The sequence below is a fragment of the Mus caroli genome, unplaced genomic scaffold (assembly GCF_978045245.1).
Source record: "Mus caroli unplaced genomic scaffold, Mus_caroli_1 scaffold_20, whole genome shotgun sequence".
NCBI classification, from domain to species: domain Eukaryota; kingdom Metazoa; phylum Chordata; class Mammalia; order Rodentia; family Muridae; genus Mus; species Mus caroli.
Genome location: NW_028227275.1, coordinates 49,911,239 through 49,927,567, shown reverse-complemented (window position 1 = coordinate 49,927,567; position 16,329 = coordinate 49,911,239). Strand labels below are relative to the sequence as shown.

At 38.9% G+C, this 16,329-nt stretch overlaps 1 protein-coding gene across 4 annotated transcripts; it reads right to left on the bottom strand.

Annotated features, from left to right (window-relative positions):
• Positions 1 to 10,303: 10,303 nt before the first annotated feature.
• Positions 10,304 to 16,329, bottom strand: Ms4a2 (membrane spanning 4-domains A2). 4 transcript variants are annotated; one of them, XM_021151469.2, is made up of 7 exons: positions 16,268 to 16,329; positions 15,396 to 15,498; positions 14,758 to 14,892; positions 12,444 to 12,504; positions 11,564 to 11,619; positions 11,253 to 11,351; positions 10,304 to 10,402 (listed from the first exon to the last, which is right to left on the bottom strand). In XM_021151469.2, exons 1-7 carry the CDS (start codon positions 16,327 to 16,329, stop codon positions 10,304 to 10,306), a joined length of 615 nt encoding a protein of 204 aa, XP_021007128.1. The 4 variants fall into 4 exon arrangements, with proteins under 4 accessions (XP_021007128.1, XP_021007126.1, XP_021007127.1 ...); XM_021151467.2 differs by lacking the exon at positions 11,564 to 11,619 and adding an exon at positions 11,690 to 11,845 and having other exon boundaries at positions 12,448 to 12,504; XM_021151468.2 differs by lacking the exon at positions 11,564 to 11,619 and adding an exon at positions 11,690 to 11,734 and having other exon boundaries at positions 12,448 to 12,504.

Below are 16,329 nucleotides of genomic sequence, written 5' to 3'. Positions count from 1 at the left end.
AATATTTTCTCTTCATTTGTGTGGGGCACACCTGTGCATAAAATGTGATACCACTTCTGTGATATGGTCAGTGTCTTAACCAGAATTCTCTAGAGGGACAGAACTGAGAGAATGAATATATATGTATGTATGTATCTCATTACGGATGGTTGTGAGCCACCATGTGGTGGCTGGGATTTGAACTCAGTACCTTCAGAAGAGCAGTCAGTCCTCTTAACTGCTGAGCTATCTCTCCAGCCCTCACAAAAAAAGATTAATCACTATATTGATCGGTTGACTTTGATTCTATCATAGAGGATATTATTATACATGAACCTAGAATAATTAGGTGTGCCAATTCAAAGAAAAAAAAAACTCAAAGAACTTGACATCTTTGCTTCCCTATTTTCTCAAAGTACACTATCATTCATTCTAAACTATCTATTCTACACTATCATTCTACACTATCATTCATTTCTAAAGTAAAGAAATGAATTCTGCCCTGTGAGCATGAAAGAGAACCAGAATCTCTATAGGACATGGCAATCCACCCAACAGCACAAGCATAGCCTACAACTTATAAGCAAGCACTTGACAAAACTATATCCCTATCTTGACACATGGACTCTGAGAGTCAATAAAGATATGGGGGTTTATTTAAGTTTCTAGGTTTGTGTAACTGATTAATATGCAATAGAAAATGCTTGAACCAAGCCTACCAGGGTTCCAACAGGTCACTTTGCATCTAAGGAAAGAGGGGGACACATCAACACAGGTGTCTACTGATCTTGATCACAAAGAATTCCTACCCTAAAAATAAAATCATACTGAGGAATGTAAGAAATGGAAGTCCAAGTTCCGAACATATCCTCTAGATCACAAGACCCAAAGAGAAAAGGCCCTGGCCAAAGTCTGGAAGTGTGATTCTTTGTTGACTGTGCCCCGGACTACTCGCTGCCCAACCCTGCCTGCCCTTGGGGGTTGGAGGTAAGGTGACACGGAATCAACAACACAGAGGTCCCAGGTGCCATTCCTCCTACAACTCTTGGTATAGCCTAACTCCTAGCCAGTTTTGGCCTCTTGAATGTCACTTGTTCTTTCACTTTTTCACAGATCCCTAGTCCCAAGCTCAATACGCTCTCATGCCAGCAGAGAAATTGAATGTGAAAGTGCTGTAAACTTGGTAAGAGAAGCCAATTCTCTCCAAATGATTGTCATATTGATCCTACTATGGCCTGAAATTCTGCATAGCTGAAATAATACAGTCCCACATTTGATTGTAGAAAGAGAACAGTCTCTCAAGTTGGCCTTCTAGCCTAGCTCCAGAATATGGGCTGTGGATGGTCCAGCTATACAGCATAGGATTTTCTACTTTGCAGATGGGATAAAGATTTATTTATTTGTTTTTGTTTGTTTGCTTTTTGTTCTTTTTTTATCAAATGACATGGACAAATTATCTTGTCCTGTTCAGGACTTCCAGGGGCTAGAAAGAAAGCTTCATTGATAAAGCACTTGCAAGAGGGACTTGGGTTTGACCCACATGAAAAAGGCAAGCATGGTTGTGCCTTGTAATCCTGGAGAGGCAGAGACAGGTAGATACCTAGATCTCACTAGCCAAACAACCTATTGGCAAGCTCAAGATCCAAGATGGATGGATAGTTCCTGAAGGATAAAAACTGAGGTTAATATCTGGCTGCAACACATGTGCATACACACACACATGCATAAATATACATATATACCTATACACACCAATACACACCTACATACTTTTACAATATTATACACACAAATACACACACACACACACATCCTATAGGGGATTGATTAGAATAATGTCTAATGCATGGCTGCTTAGGGGAGAGGTTCTCTGCCTGCTAGATAGTTTTTGGTAGAAGTAAATGGCATGTGCCAAACAAATTACACCATGCAGCAGGTCTCACGTGGGAGGTTTATCTGAAGGTGAAATAGAGGCAGCCTCTGGGAGAGGGAGGGGGCAGGAAGAACGAGGTTTTTATTGGGCCCATGATACATTCACAAAGGGACATGCAACAGGGGCCATGGCACATGTGGAAAGGAACAAACATAGGAGCGAAGCTGTAACCTCATGGGCCTCTAGAGATGACAAGTCTTATACCTGGGTCCTTCGAGGGCTGGCTGTAAAGATGCCTAATTGTCCTGAAGTCACTTCTAGCTGTCCATGGATGTGTCTGATTGCCAACAATTTTCAACTTGGTTTTAGCTGAACTCTCCTCTTCCAGGGGCTGCAGAAGAAGGCCTGTCAAATGCTGAGGAAATTTTATTTATTCCTCTTACTTCAGAAATATAGAAGCAGACACAAAATAGGAAACTAAAGCCAAGGAACTAAGATGAATCTAGTTTCATTGTCTCAGTTACTGTATTTACCACCTGGTGGCTGATGTGCTCTCATCCCACCATCTTTGAACTTGCATCTAGAAGGCTGCCTACAGCCATGCATACATGATTCTGCACGATGACCAGTCATATACCTGGGCAGAGAGGCCTGCCTGTAACAGACAAGCATACCCTTGTATTCATCTTTGGTCAGTCAGGGTGCCTTTAGAGAAATGGTGTGCAAGAATGAGTGAAATGTTTTCCCTGCCTCTTCTGTGTGACTGACAGTTCTGGGTGATTTGAATGAGAGGTTAAATGAATCTGATGTTACCAGCAAAGCCTCACAGGGTGCTTCCGTCTGTTCAGCTTTAAATGTAGGAGGGAAATATTTTCTGCCACACAATTGAAGTCCTGACTTCTGGAAACATTTCATTTATTCAGTCACTCGGCTGAGATTTACTCACCAATTTCAGAGTTTTTTCCTAGATGCTAGAATTAGAGTGGCATGCAAAAAAAATAATTCTAGACCTCTTAAGGAAGACAAATAAGAAAATGAGAAATGCGATGCCCCAGTGTAGGGGAATGCAAGGATGGGGAGGCGGGGGGGGGCACCCTCATAGAAACAGGGGAAGGGAGGATGGGATAGGGAGTCTCGGAGGGAGGAGGGGAACCGGGAAAGAGGATAACATCTGAAATGTAAATAAAGAAAATATCCAATAAAAATAGGAAAAACGAAAGTGAGAAATGTATTGTTCATTAGGATTTCATGATTAGAACAGCTTTCAACTCAGCCTCATCTCCGAAGCTTTCCATCATGTTTCTGTAATTCATTTTTGTTACTTAATAAAATTATTTAATCAGATTTACACTTGTTAAATTTTGAAGAAAGTCTGGTGCATTCTAAATAAAAAATGTATCATGTTTCTGTTATCTTAATTGGCAAATGATAATTATGTACATATTGGAGTATGTTGAGCTTTGATGTCTCTGGGGTGACTTATGAGGATAAATAAAGTGCCCATCTAGTCAACTGATTTTAATGAGATATTTAAAATCTACTATTTTAAGTTTCTAAACATTTTTATTTGGGAAATGATGACCAGACTGTACAATATGATTCTAAATATGATTCTAAATATTCAACATCTTATGTTGTTGAAACTTTACATTCCTTAGACAAGTAGTTCTTCATTTCATACCCCCAGAACTTCTGGCCACCATAACTTGGCTTCTTTCCGTCCTCCAAGTTTGCTTCATTAGATAAGGATATGATGCTCACACAGTGTTATTCTCTCTGTGCCTGGCTGATTTCACTCGGCATGTGGTACAGATAGATGCACTAAGGAATACAGTTTAGCATAAAATAGTAATTTAGTCCTATTGCTAAATGTTGAAATTGTGATTGCAGACATAACATCCACATTCATATCTTCTAATAGAAATGACTAACGGGTCCTCACATCAGATGGACATGATGGTATTTGCCTATAATACTAGATATTTGGAAGGCTTAAGCCTTACAAGTTCAAAGCCTGTCTGGGCTGTAGAGAATAAATATAATACCAGACTGGACAATTCAATGAGATCCTGGTTCAAAATAAAAATTAAAATGAGAACTGAAAATACAACTCAGGGTATAGTGTTTGCCTTCCCTCTGTCAGGTCCTAGAAACAATCCCCAATACAAAATCCCCATATAAAGAAATCTAATAAATCATTGTAGAAAGTAGTGCTTACGACATGAATTTTTGTATGCTCGTTATTAAGAAGACCGTTTAATAAACTAAAATACAATAATCGTTGTATAATGCTTTTCAGACACAAGAATAGATTTTGGTGCTAGATGTTGCCTTTTAAGGCAATTTCAGCAGGCTTTTAAGCAGTTCTCCTGTAAAGGGAACAATGTGTTAAGCTTCCCAGTAGAGGGAGCAAAAGAGTTGTTGCAACAGCAAGAGGATTCCTGTGATCTCTGGCACCAGGCACAGGCCCACAGCATGTCCATTCCAAGCCTGCTTCCTCAAATTTGTAATGCAGATACCTTCTGGTCAAGAAGAGCAGACGCTCACCGACGTGGCCAGCTTCATATGGGTTCTGTTGACAATCCGTGGGCTATCTGGACACAGCCAGCCTCCTGTGGCTGTGTGCTTTTCCTTCCTGTAAACCTCATGCACTCTGAAGAGCATAGCCCCGACTTGCCTCAAACATTCACTACACAGCTATGACACTACTACTGATCACCCACTTTCTATCTTCACTTAAGACTCCGAATAATTTATTACTTAACTGCAGACTCATTCCAGCCTGGATAAATCTACAAACTTCTTTCAAGCGGTTAAACCACACTTTCTCCAGGAAACAAACCCATCCCGAATTTGTCCTTCCCCAGGATGAACTCAAGCCTAAGATGCCATCTCAAATTTCTGTTACTATTTATTATTTATACTTCAAGATGTTAAACATACCCTAATAAATCTACTCTGAGTTTTCTAATTGGTCCCCGACTATCAAAGGTGCCTTCTACTCCTCCTCTTTCTTCTTTTTTTTTTTTTTAATTAGGTAATTTCCTCAATTACATTTCCAATGCTATCCAAAAAGTCCCCAATACACTCTCCCCCCCCCCAGTCCCCCACCCACCCACCCCCACCCCTTGGCCCTGGCATTCCCCTGTACTGGGGCATATAAAGTTGGCAAGTCCAATGGGCCACTCCTCCTCTTTCTTTCCCTCCTTCCCCTCCTCCTCCTTCTCCGTGGGAGTGCACATGTGCAGCAGTACACAAGTACGCATGAATGCAGAGGCCAGAGCCCAAGGTTGAGCATCTTCATCAATCACTGTCCACCTGTTACAGGATTTCAGTGGTGGGACCTTTGAATCTGGCAGGACTCTGGAGTGAAGGCACCTAACCTTTAGTATAACCTTTGTCAGTGATGGTTATCTGAGATTTTATGAGGCTATTCCTTTGAAGGTTTCTCAGAGCCTTTGCTTATCTTAGATCTGAGACAACCTGGTGAACCACAGCTGAGAACTGCTTAGGTAATGATAACCCCTAGGTCAGATAAGAAGTTTTGGTATGTGGAAATTGACTTGCTAAAAGTACATTTTGTGTAACAATAAACAGAGCTTCAAGGGTGCTCTCAGGGTTCAGCACCTCAGAAGCTTTCCTCCCCCACTCCCACCCCCCACCGCCACTGAGAAGCCTGAATTCATCCTATAGTGGCTCTTGTTCTTTGATAGATCATCCTTCCCATGTAAACCTACCAACACTGATTCACCCTATATTTTGAGTCAGGCTGTCTCACCAGACCTGGAGCTCATCAATTTGACTACACTGGCTGGACAATAAGCTCCAAAGTCCCTCTTATCTCGGCATTCCCAGCTCCTCCATGTTGTATGTATGTGCCATGGGCATGGTATTTTATATGGGTTCTGGATAAACTGAAATCAAGTCTGCCTGCTTGTGACATAGGCACTCAACTGCCTGAGGCGCCCCCAGACCACCCTTTGATTGGAAGAACACCACCAGAAAAGATGCTTAATCATAACATGATAATGCTTAAATATTAAATATTTTAAATATATATTTAAATATTAAATATATATTAATATATTTAAATATTAAATATTTAAATATTAAATATTTTAGAACATAGAGGGGACATACTTATGTCCTATACTATGAACAAATGAGAAATAAAAGAGAAAAAAGGCAAAAGATCATATAAAAACATGAGATTATATATCTAATCAAGTTATGACTAAGAAAGGAAAAGAGCCAGGAGAGATAACGTTGCTTTTCAGTGTGGTTCCTCTTTTGGAATAATCTACAGGAACACCTTTTCTAAACAGGAAGTAGAATTATCTTCACCATCATTATAATGAACGTATAAAACCAGCCCAAGATGTAAAAGTTGGACAAGCATTATGCAACTTCACAAATGCCGCAGGACATTTTCACAAAGACACAGAAGAAAGACTACCTGGAAGCTCGGTGCTCACCATTTTTCTTCTTCTCTTCACACTAACCTCCTCAGTGCCAGCCAGAGACCGTTCCCTCTAGGGACAAGCATCTGTTTCCTTCCTGAGGCCCCATGGCATCCTGAATTTCCCTCTCTATGGTAAAGTTTTTAATGCCGTGACTGATAGGTAGGAAAGAAGGGGATACATAGATAGATCACCAGTAAGAACTTAGAAAACATTATCTAAAATCCTCATGCTCACTTTTTTTCCCTGTGAAGCCAGATGAACCTTCTCATTGCATATTCTACCATATACTAAATGGGCTACATGAGCAGGTTGGTATTTCTCATAATAGTTTGGCTAATGTTCTGGATGCAATTTATAGCATGTAATCATATATCATGTATCATATCAGGAGAGATTTGTCAGGGGAAAAAGAGAGAGAAAAGAAAAAAAAGTACACGTAATGAAAACATATTTGTTCTTGAGGGGTGGGAGGGAATGAGCTTTGCCGTGAGCAGGCTTGCATGAATTGCTGTTGCTGCCAAGATGGCTAGCCAAACAACCTAGATGAACATAATTGCCAGCTCAGCAGGAGACCCTGTCTCACAGCAATGAGGTGGACAGCAATAGAGGAAGGTAACAGATGTCTCAGTCTGATCTTAACACAGAGACAACACACACATAAAATAAAAATAAGTAAATAAATATTGTGTTAATAAAAATCTAGGCATTTAAAGCAGCACAATCTGCTGGCATCTGGGAAAAGAAAAACAACTGCTTGGGTTTTCTACATTATTATTACAGAGCGGAAGTCTAAAAAATATTGTGTGAGAACAGATGTTTAAGTGTGCACAGGAAGATAGCTATAGAATGGTTGAATTTGGCTCTGCATATATTTATCAAAATGCACTCTCTACCCAGATCATCTGAATATGTTTTAGGTTGGGGGTTAGGGAGGGCACTAACAGCTCATTTAGTTGACTGATGGAAATGTAGCTGAAAAGATAGTGACATACTGCAAGCAAATTGTGGAGCACCAGATATGTCCTGAGTTATAGTAAGTTCCTTGATTCTGGAGACTTGGAATTTGGACTAAACCACACTTCTGGTGTTCCAGGGTCTCCAGGTTGCAGACACCCCTTCATGTGACTACGTAGCCTCTGAAACCATTTGAGTTGGCACCCCTAATTGATCCTCTTCTGTATATCTCTCTCTATTGAGAAATAAGGCCCCAACTCTCCAATAAAAGTTCACTTCAAGTAACAAAAGTCTGGCAGTTTTGTTTTTCACTCCTACCGAATGAATCACCAACAGAGAAAGGTCAATGTAGCTGACACATGACTTTTATATTCCTAAACAGAATCCTCTGCTGCCTGTCTTCACCATTGGCTGGGTGTGTCTGTGGAGAGCAATGTTCCCAGTATCTGGTATTGTTCTTACTCAAACCCACCAGCTTATTTGTTTAATTTGTTTTTTTTTTTTTTCTGGTTTAAGTTCTGCACTCTGAGAACTCAGAATCTTATCTAATATACATGCTGGATCTCAAAAACCCCTCTTCCTTCCTTATACACGGGCTCAGTCATATAGCAGACTGTAATGTTTTAGCTGTAAGAGAAACTAAAAGTACCCAAGCAAGCAGTCACCAGCTGCTGGAAAAGACAGGGCCCAATGTCTCCTGCCTATTTAAGGGCTGATAAATTTACATCTATCTTGTATACCTCTGGTTTGGAGAATTGTCCATTTATATGTCATTTCTTACACCTACCCATCTGTCTATCATAGACTCTTGTTGGTTGTACCTCTTGAATGAACCCTGAATGATACAGGTTCACCAAAAGAAGCCACTTTCTCCAGTTCATATAGCACTTGAATTATCATCAGTTCCATGCTAATACATGATCTATGTTAATAACATATTCACATCCTGCTTACCCAATTTATTAACAAACAATGTGTGATAGGTAGTACAGTGTCCTGTTTTCTGCCTTCAGAGTTATTTACATACAATTCCACTGTGAAAAGATTGAGGAAGAAGACTCCAGAAACTGTTCTTTGTCCTTGGCACCATTTAATCAATTGTTTTAATGTATGTGGTTCTTTTTAAAATGAGTTTTCTTTATTCCTGAGAACTTTACAAATGTGTACAGTGAAATATGATCATATCCACCATCGATTTTCTTCCTCAAGACTTCCCTCATATTCTTTTAACTTCATTTGCTAATACAAATATCAAGTTAAATAACTCCGATTTACTGGATAAACACTACCTGAAGATACATAAGGAGATCACAAGCACAGTTTAGTACCGTGATAGAGTAACTGCAAATTGAGGATATGGCTGTGTGAAGAGACAGATATAAATGAGGTGAGTCTTACATGAAGATTTAGAAAAGTTACCTGTCCCCTGGGACACATGGAGAACACACCAACTGATCCCAGCAAACAGATTTTTCAATATCTCTTTTTGTTTCTTTAAAAAATCTAAATAGCAGCAACAAAATCATTTTCTCAGCTGTTTTTTGTTTGTTTGTTTGTTTGTTTGTTTGCTTGTTTGTTTTTTCCTCACTACCTCCTATTCATGGTCTGTTCTCTGGGCACCTTTGCAAATGTTCTGGTCCTCTGCCCACACCCTCTTCAGAGTTAGCATTCATTTGGGATTGCTATTTTCTCTTGTCTTTCCCATGCCTACATGCACCGTCTCTGGTGGGTAATTATTTTCTCTTTGTTTAACTTTTCCCCACTATAGGCATCTGCGGGTTAATGTTCTGTAATATGCTTACCTGACTTGTTAGGCTTTCTACTTTGATCCTTACTTTCTCCTTCTAAGTGTAGGCATGTGGAGTTTGACTACCTTAGTTCTATCGCAAAATAATTCTCCTGGTGTCTTCCCTCCTTATTTAATGATCACTCTTATACCCATCTCAGAACAAAAGTCTAAAACTGAGTTTTAAGATGTCTCTACTACTCTTCCACCACCAGACTTCTACATTACCACTTCCCTCCCCCTCAGTGTTATTCATTTGGTTTTATTAAAGAATCAAGCACTGAATACTGCTATTTGTTTAACTATCCTTTAAGGTGTTAACAACTTGAACCAATTTCTCCTTTGGTTCTTTGATGTAGGATCTCCTGTAGTCCAGGCTGGCCTTTAACTCACTATGTAACAGAGGCTGCCCTTGTGCTGAGATTCTAGGCAAACATGCCAATATGTACCAACTTTTGGTAGATATTTACGTACATGTGTTATACACAATCATTTCTTGTCATTCCCATTGACTACCTTCTAGCTCAAGTCTTCATCAGTTTATTCTTCATTCTTCCCATGTGTCTTACTAAAGGTCATACACACTCACAGTATCCCTGATTTTACCTATCCATCTCACTAGACTGAATGGTTTAATAATGTTCTCTACTACCTACTACTCACCAATTGGCAAACCACTGAGCGATAACTGTGCAGGTGAATGTACTCATCAATCAGATGACATGGTCTTTTCACAAAGCTTTATATCTCTAAAATAACCCCATTATTATTGAGGGTGGAAATATATCTACACAGAAAAGCATATATCATGTTAAAATACATACAGAAGGCTTGATATGGTGGATATATATCACGTACAACTATAGCTGTTGAGAATTCTACAATGAACTAAGAGCCAAATATTACCTGATTATCTAAGGTTAGTTAAATTCTCAGGGTAATTCTTCCGTATCTTCCTTTTGTTCATGAAAGTAGACATACAATAAAGCCAACTTATTCCTTGATGACTTTCCAGAAAAGATGTATGTGAAATTGTGATACAAAACAAGAAAATTGGAGTGAATGATATCCACAAAAAGGGAGATATTTAGAGGATCAGATACAGCATAACTAAAAGAGTGGCATCTGCAGAACAATCCAATTGAAAAACTGACAGACTGTGGAACAAGCAGAAATTTTGCCAGAATTTTGTAAAAAGATCAACTTTCAAGATTATACTTGAATCAGATTGTCCTGGTCCCCTGATTCTTATGAATCAACTGGAGAAGACCTTTCCCCTTTGTCTTCCAACTCACTGTAAATTGGTGAATACACATTTAATTCTTCATAAAGACGATCATCTGGGACCTGATAAAGAGAAAAAACATCCCATATCAATTACCCAGATCTTTACATTTCTAGAAGGCTTGTCATGGATGCATCTCTTCTATCTATCTTTTTGAATTTCACCTTGCCTCTCATGATCCTGGAGTGTCTGAACCTTTAATGTCCAGAAACTAGATCAGATGGGTTGGCCAGTGGGGGGCTAAAAGAAACTATGTAAGTGACAAGTTATTGAGGTTACTCTATATCTAAAATGTTGGTTTCTCTTCTGACTGAAGACAGTGGTCACTAAGAAGTGTAACAACTGGGCTGTGTCTAAAAGTGGACATAGAGAGTTGATTGTAGGTTCCATTTGTCAGATTTAAGTTAGCAACAGTGGCTGAGAATTGGAAATTCTCACCAAGAATATAATGAGTTTGTGCAGCAGGTGAAAACGCAGTTGTCACCATGAACCAAGAGGTAAGCCAAACCTAAGGCTTTTTGAGAGCAATAAAGAGGGGAAAGATATATATATATATATATATAAGAAAGGGAGAGAACAGAAACAAATATAACAAGCCCCCCCCAAAAAACACGAAAAGCCCAACAGCTGAATGTTTACATCACACACTGCTGATAACTCACTTCTCACATGCAACCTCTCCAAAGCACCCACAATTTCTACAATGATAACAGTTCCATTTGCCTAACCTCACAGGACTGTGCTGTGATCTCATGCCATTTCAGTGTATAAAATAAGATCTCCAATATGAGATATAAGAGCCAGTTTTTTTGAGAAATAGTTTTCCAGCAAATAATTTCAGAAAATTCAGGGCATGTTCTAAAAGAATAAAGCACAAATTCTTCAGCATGCTCTTCAAGATTTCCTACTGACCTTTTTACTTTCGAACTCTTGTCCAATCCTATAGATAGTGAACAACACAGCACTGCAAAAGGCCAGGATGGTGAGAAACAACATCATCAACACCAGTTCCTGTCAAACAGCAACCAACCAAAAAGTGAAAGTCACAGGTGGATGTACCCCCAATAGCTTCCCTGAGAGAAGCACCCCCTTTCTCAGGAGCTCAGGAGCTTAGGAGCAGACATAAAACACTGACACATAAATAGGAAACCAGGAAGTGACTGATTGGAGGTGATGACTCCAACCTTAAGGAATGTGGCCAGGAGTAGGAGTAAGACCACCACCTCCTTAGTACAGAACTCTATTTTAGAGATGGAGATTCCAAAGGGAGGACGTGTCTCTGGAAAAGGAAGGGTTTTCACACTTAGGACAGGACCCAGAGAGTTAGTGTTTTCATAAGAAGTACATACTGTGGTGAAAGAAGCCACAAAGCAGCCATCGTCTTCAGTTATATCCTTGCAGTTGTTCATATAAGCGGAGTTAATGGTCAGATTGAGGATCAGCATGACGATCCCCGTCCCTGCAGCGATGCTACTGACAATGTTTGCTCCCAGGCTGCCTCTCACCTGATGGCATAGAACATTCAACCCTGGGGCTTGGTGTGGCAGCAGCTGACCAACTGATCTGTCTTGCAGAGCTGGCCCTGTATAGTAACTCAAAGCTGGTTCCAAACCCCAGTTAAATAGGGAACTCTTGCAAATATACTCATCACCTGGTAAGCATGTTTCCCTCTGAGATGCATTTAAGAAAAGCATAAGGGGTGGGGATGTACTCAGCAGTGAACACAGAGTGAGGCATTGCAAAAGGTCAGAGGTTCAATCTCCAGGATAAGAAAAAAAAAGACATATGCATGCGTAGTTTATCCTCAAGTCATCTCAATTGACATAACTAAAGGAGACTATAAAGATATACAAGGACAATACCTGTGCGGGTCCCTTTAAATGGTGTCAAAGTAATCAAATTTCACTGTTTATTAAGTGACACGATTTATGTTTCTAATTACTTTATCCAGTTTATCTTGCAAAATGCTTTCCAGCACAAAGAGATGGGGGGAAAAGCACACATCTACACTCTCTATAATGTAGTTGATTCTAGTGTACCTCTCTTAATACCCCTACAATTTTACTTTTCTTACCTTGGAAGAATGAATAACATGAGTGCAACTCACCAGATACAGTGTGTTTTTTCTTTCGGAGATAATTGACAAAAATCCAGACAAAACAAACTGTTCAAAAGGAAACAGGGGAGAGATCAAAGTGAGTCTCTGCTCTCTGGTGTACTTTTTCGCCTATCCTCAAAATATAAAAAGAGTTTTAGATGTTCTAGAAGGCTATCCACTAAAATCTCCCATGAGACCACTATTTATTATTTCCTGTAAAATACTTCTCAAAGCCAATTCCTTATACAGACCATGTGAAACTCCTGATAAAATACAAATTCCAAGCTGTGTGGTGGCACATGCCTGCAATCCCAGCTCTCAGGAGTCTGAGGCAGGAAGGTTGTAAGGATGAGGAAAGCCTGATCTACACAGTAAGAAAGAGAAAAGCACATAGGCTCCTACTCATTAGGTCTTAGATGACCTGGGGGCTCTTCGTTTTTTTACATGGCTCCTCTATGAGGTTGACTTTGATACCTACTGGGCAGATAGCAAGGGCTAGTGATATCTGCTGTATAACTGTAACAGTGGTCTCATTTATTGTAATGCTTAGTTCATATGTCCTGTCTTACAGGCCAGCCTTGTATAGCTATGGAGTCTGATATGCAGCTCTTGGTCATATAGTTAACTATGAAAATATACATTTGCAAATATCTAGTAAAAAGTAAAACTTGAGGCTTCAAAGTCAGACTACCTTCTAAGAAATTGAGATTTGTGTTCCTAGGCACTTAAAGAGTCAGGAGCTTGAGTCTATGAGATGCCCCAGCGGGTAGAAGTGCTTGTAACAGAACCCGAGTTCAATTCCTTGATCTCACAAAGTAGCAAAAAAAGACCTGACATCCTAGAGTTGTTCTCTGACTTCTGACCTGCACATGAGCTATGGCACTGGTGCATACACACACACACACACACACACACACACACACACACGAGAGAGAGAGAGAGAGAGAGAGAAACAAAGACAGAGACATACATACACATACAGAGAGAGAGAATAAATGAATAAATTTTTAAAATGAAATGTTTGAAAACTAGAAATAAATTTCGAGGAAAATGTGGTAAACGGTCAAGAAGATTCTTGACCATATGACCAAGAGATCTAAGAACCACATTCTTAGCAGCATATCAAACCAATGCAATGGCTTCCTTAGATTTGAATACATTTTTATAACTTAACTATTGATAAAAAGATAATACACAATGATGATATGAATGAAGAAAGGTAGGCATATAAGACATTGTAGCATACAATTCTTTTCCTACAAAGCTGTAAAAATTGAAAACTAATTTTCAGTTATAGTGATTGCTTCAAGATGGGAAGTCTGGTAGCAGAGTGAGACAGGAAGAGTTGTAGGGAAATGAATGTAACTTAAAAAATCATGGATAGGCTTGTAATATTGAGGGTGACATATAAGCTAATATTTCATATATACATATATGTATATATATGTACATATATATGAGTCAAATTTTATCAAATCCTACACCTTCTATATGCAGAATATGCTATTTATTGTATGTATACTACACATATATAAGGCTATATGACCTTGTTATCTCATTCAGTCATTTGCTTTCTAGACCGTAGAATATTTAAAAGGAATTGTGTTCATCCAATGTTGTTAACTTTGTTCTCATCTGAACAGTATGTCTTTCCCCTCCATTCTTAAATATAACTTTTTACACTATTGTATTGTTTTAGATTTTAAAAAAAAATATGTGCTAGTGTGTGTATGTGTCTGTATGTATATATGCTAATCTGTATGAAGGCCCAAGAAGGCCAGAAGAAGGTTCTTATCTCCTTGAGCAAGAGTCACTGGCAGCCATAAGCACATGACATGATACTGAGAACTGAACTCAGGTCCTGTGGAAGAGCAGCAAGCATCCTTAACTACTAAGGCCACTCTCCAGTCTTATTTTTTATTAATGGATAAAATATATGTACTAACCAAGTAGTTTTATTGCTAGGTAGTGTTAAGGGTAATTTCTTGAATATGAGTCTTCAGTCATTTAACTTTTAAATATTTATGTATTTATTCTTTTACAGTTTCATAGAGTCTCAAGTTTTTCAGTCAATGAAAGTATGTTAATGGTTTAAACCACAGTTAACTGTGATAAGAATCTTTTGCTCTTGTTAATGAGTATATGTGGAAAGTGCTTTGGAAACTACATTTAGAGATGCTATGTGTATATAAATGAAGAACTGTAGATATTATTGAAATGCTAGAGATAGCATTTGATTAAAAGAAAATTAATTAGCTTTGATTAAAAGAAAATCTCTGCTTAGCATTATTTCAGAAACAATTACAGCTATGTTCTCACCAGCACTGCACCCCAGAATGGATAGCCTAGTTTATATAATAAAAGCACTTCTTCATCCATGTCTGAAACGTAGAGTACGGAGCAGACAATTGTTCCAAAACAAAGGCATATCAAACCAACCAGAATTTGTGTTGCCTGTGGAAAACATGAATTTTATAAAGTTAGGATATATTTTCTCAAGATTGTACCAATTTCTCTGTAAGACTGAATATGCAAAATCTGTTTGGTATCATAGGCTTTCCTTGGATTGATCCATTTGTGAGATTTGTCCACTGTCTTCTATTCACTATATATTCTGAACCATGACTAGAGGAATTTAATGCATACATTATCAATACATGTCACACATATCTTTATTTGCATACTTAAGTTAGACATGCATAATTGTTCTTTCTATCTAATTAACAGCAGACATTTTGTATCCTTCATTCCCGTTTTCCATTCATGACCTAGTAACTTAGTCTTTATAAGAAAATGCTTTTCTCTTCTCAGAGTGTGCAAATAATACCGTCAATTCCTCGCCTATCAAGAATGCTATAGGACCCCATCAGCCCATGAGAGGAAATGTTAATATAACTAAATAATCTGTCCTAGAGCCAGCCTGCATTTTGAGTTGAGAATAAAGGCCAGGCACTCACTCCCAGGAACTCCAACTCTTTCTTCAAAAATGTCCGCCATGTCTGCTTTGGTGGGGGTGCTTTTGCAGAAGGAGGCGCTTCCAAGAGTTCAATGTCAGGTGCACTGAAATTTACAAAAATTTAATCATACGAAAATCTTCTGACTCCCTGTGTGATGTTCTTAACTGTCAGAATCTGGAGTGTTGTGTGTTAGCTGTTCCTCAAGAGAATCATGCAGTTGAACTCTCTGGTGTAGTGCCTGAGAAAAGGCTCAGAGAGTCAAAGCAACCAACCATCAACACTTGAACATTGTCCAAGTGTTTACATAGACCATAATAGAACAAACAAACAAACAAAATGCTGCGTGCGCTTGTTCATCCTGGGTTTCCATAAGTTCCGTCTTAAATCTCTTCTTATAATATGCCTGTCAGCCTCAAACAGGTTTTAACATAGAAATGTTTCTGCATGGTCAATAAAGGCCATATACAACTTCATATGTAGAGGACTGCTTTGAGGGGCTAGCTCAGTCTCTATTCCTATTTCGATCTTGGATGCAGGATCCCATGCCCTAAGCACCACAAGGGCCAACCAGGATCAAGATCATTTTGTAAATCCAGTGAGCTCTATATACAGAGGCATGAGATCTGTATGTTCAAACTCCCTGTCTCATACCCAAAACCACAAGTCTCTAATGTTAGAAAATCTGACATCTCCAGTTTTCAAGTGAAGTAAAAACCTTGTTCCCAACTGCTGAGAGAGTAAGACACTAAGAAACTTAAGTAACTTACTGGAATCTGTGAATAAGTCTATGAAATTGGCATCTGCATGCCCAGCACTGTGAATTTCTCTGTCTTAATAAATAACTTCAATGAAAAAAAAAAGTCTTTGTTTACCTGGAGGATTCTTGTGGGTTTGGGAGAGCAAGATCTGCTCTGCTCCTATTTTCTGTGTCCAT

What these genes read in the sequence shown, in the direction of transcription:
- Ms4a2 (XM_021151467.2), bottom strand. Translation starts at nt 16,329, where the DNA reads ATGGACACAGAAAATAGGAGCAGAGCAGATCTTGCTCTCCCAAACCCA. An exon ending in GAAAAAACACACTGTATCTG is followed by an intron (nt 11,846 to 12,447) that starts GTGAGTTGCACT and finishes CTATGCCATCAG; the next exon opens with GTGAGAGGCAGCCTGGGAGC. An exon ending in TTGTGGCTTCTTTCACCACA is followed by an intron (nt 11,352 to 11,689) that starts GTATGTACTTCT and finishes GCTGTTTGACAG; the next exon opens with GAACTGGTGTTGATGATGTT.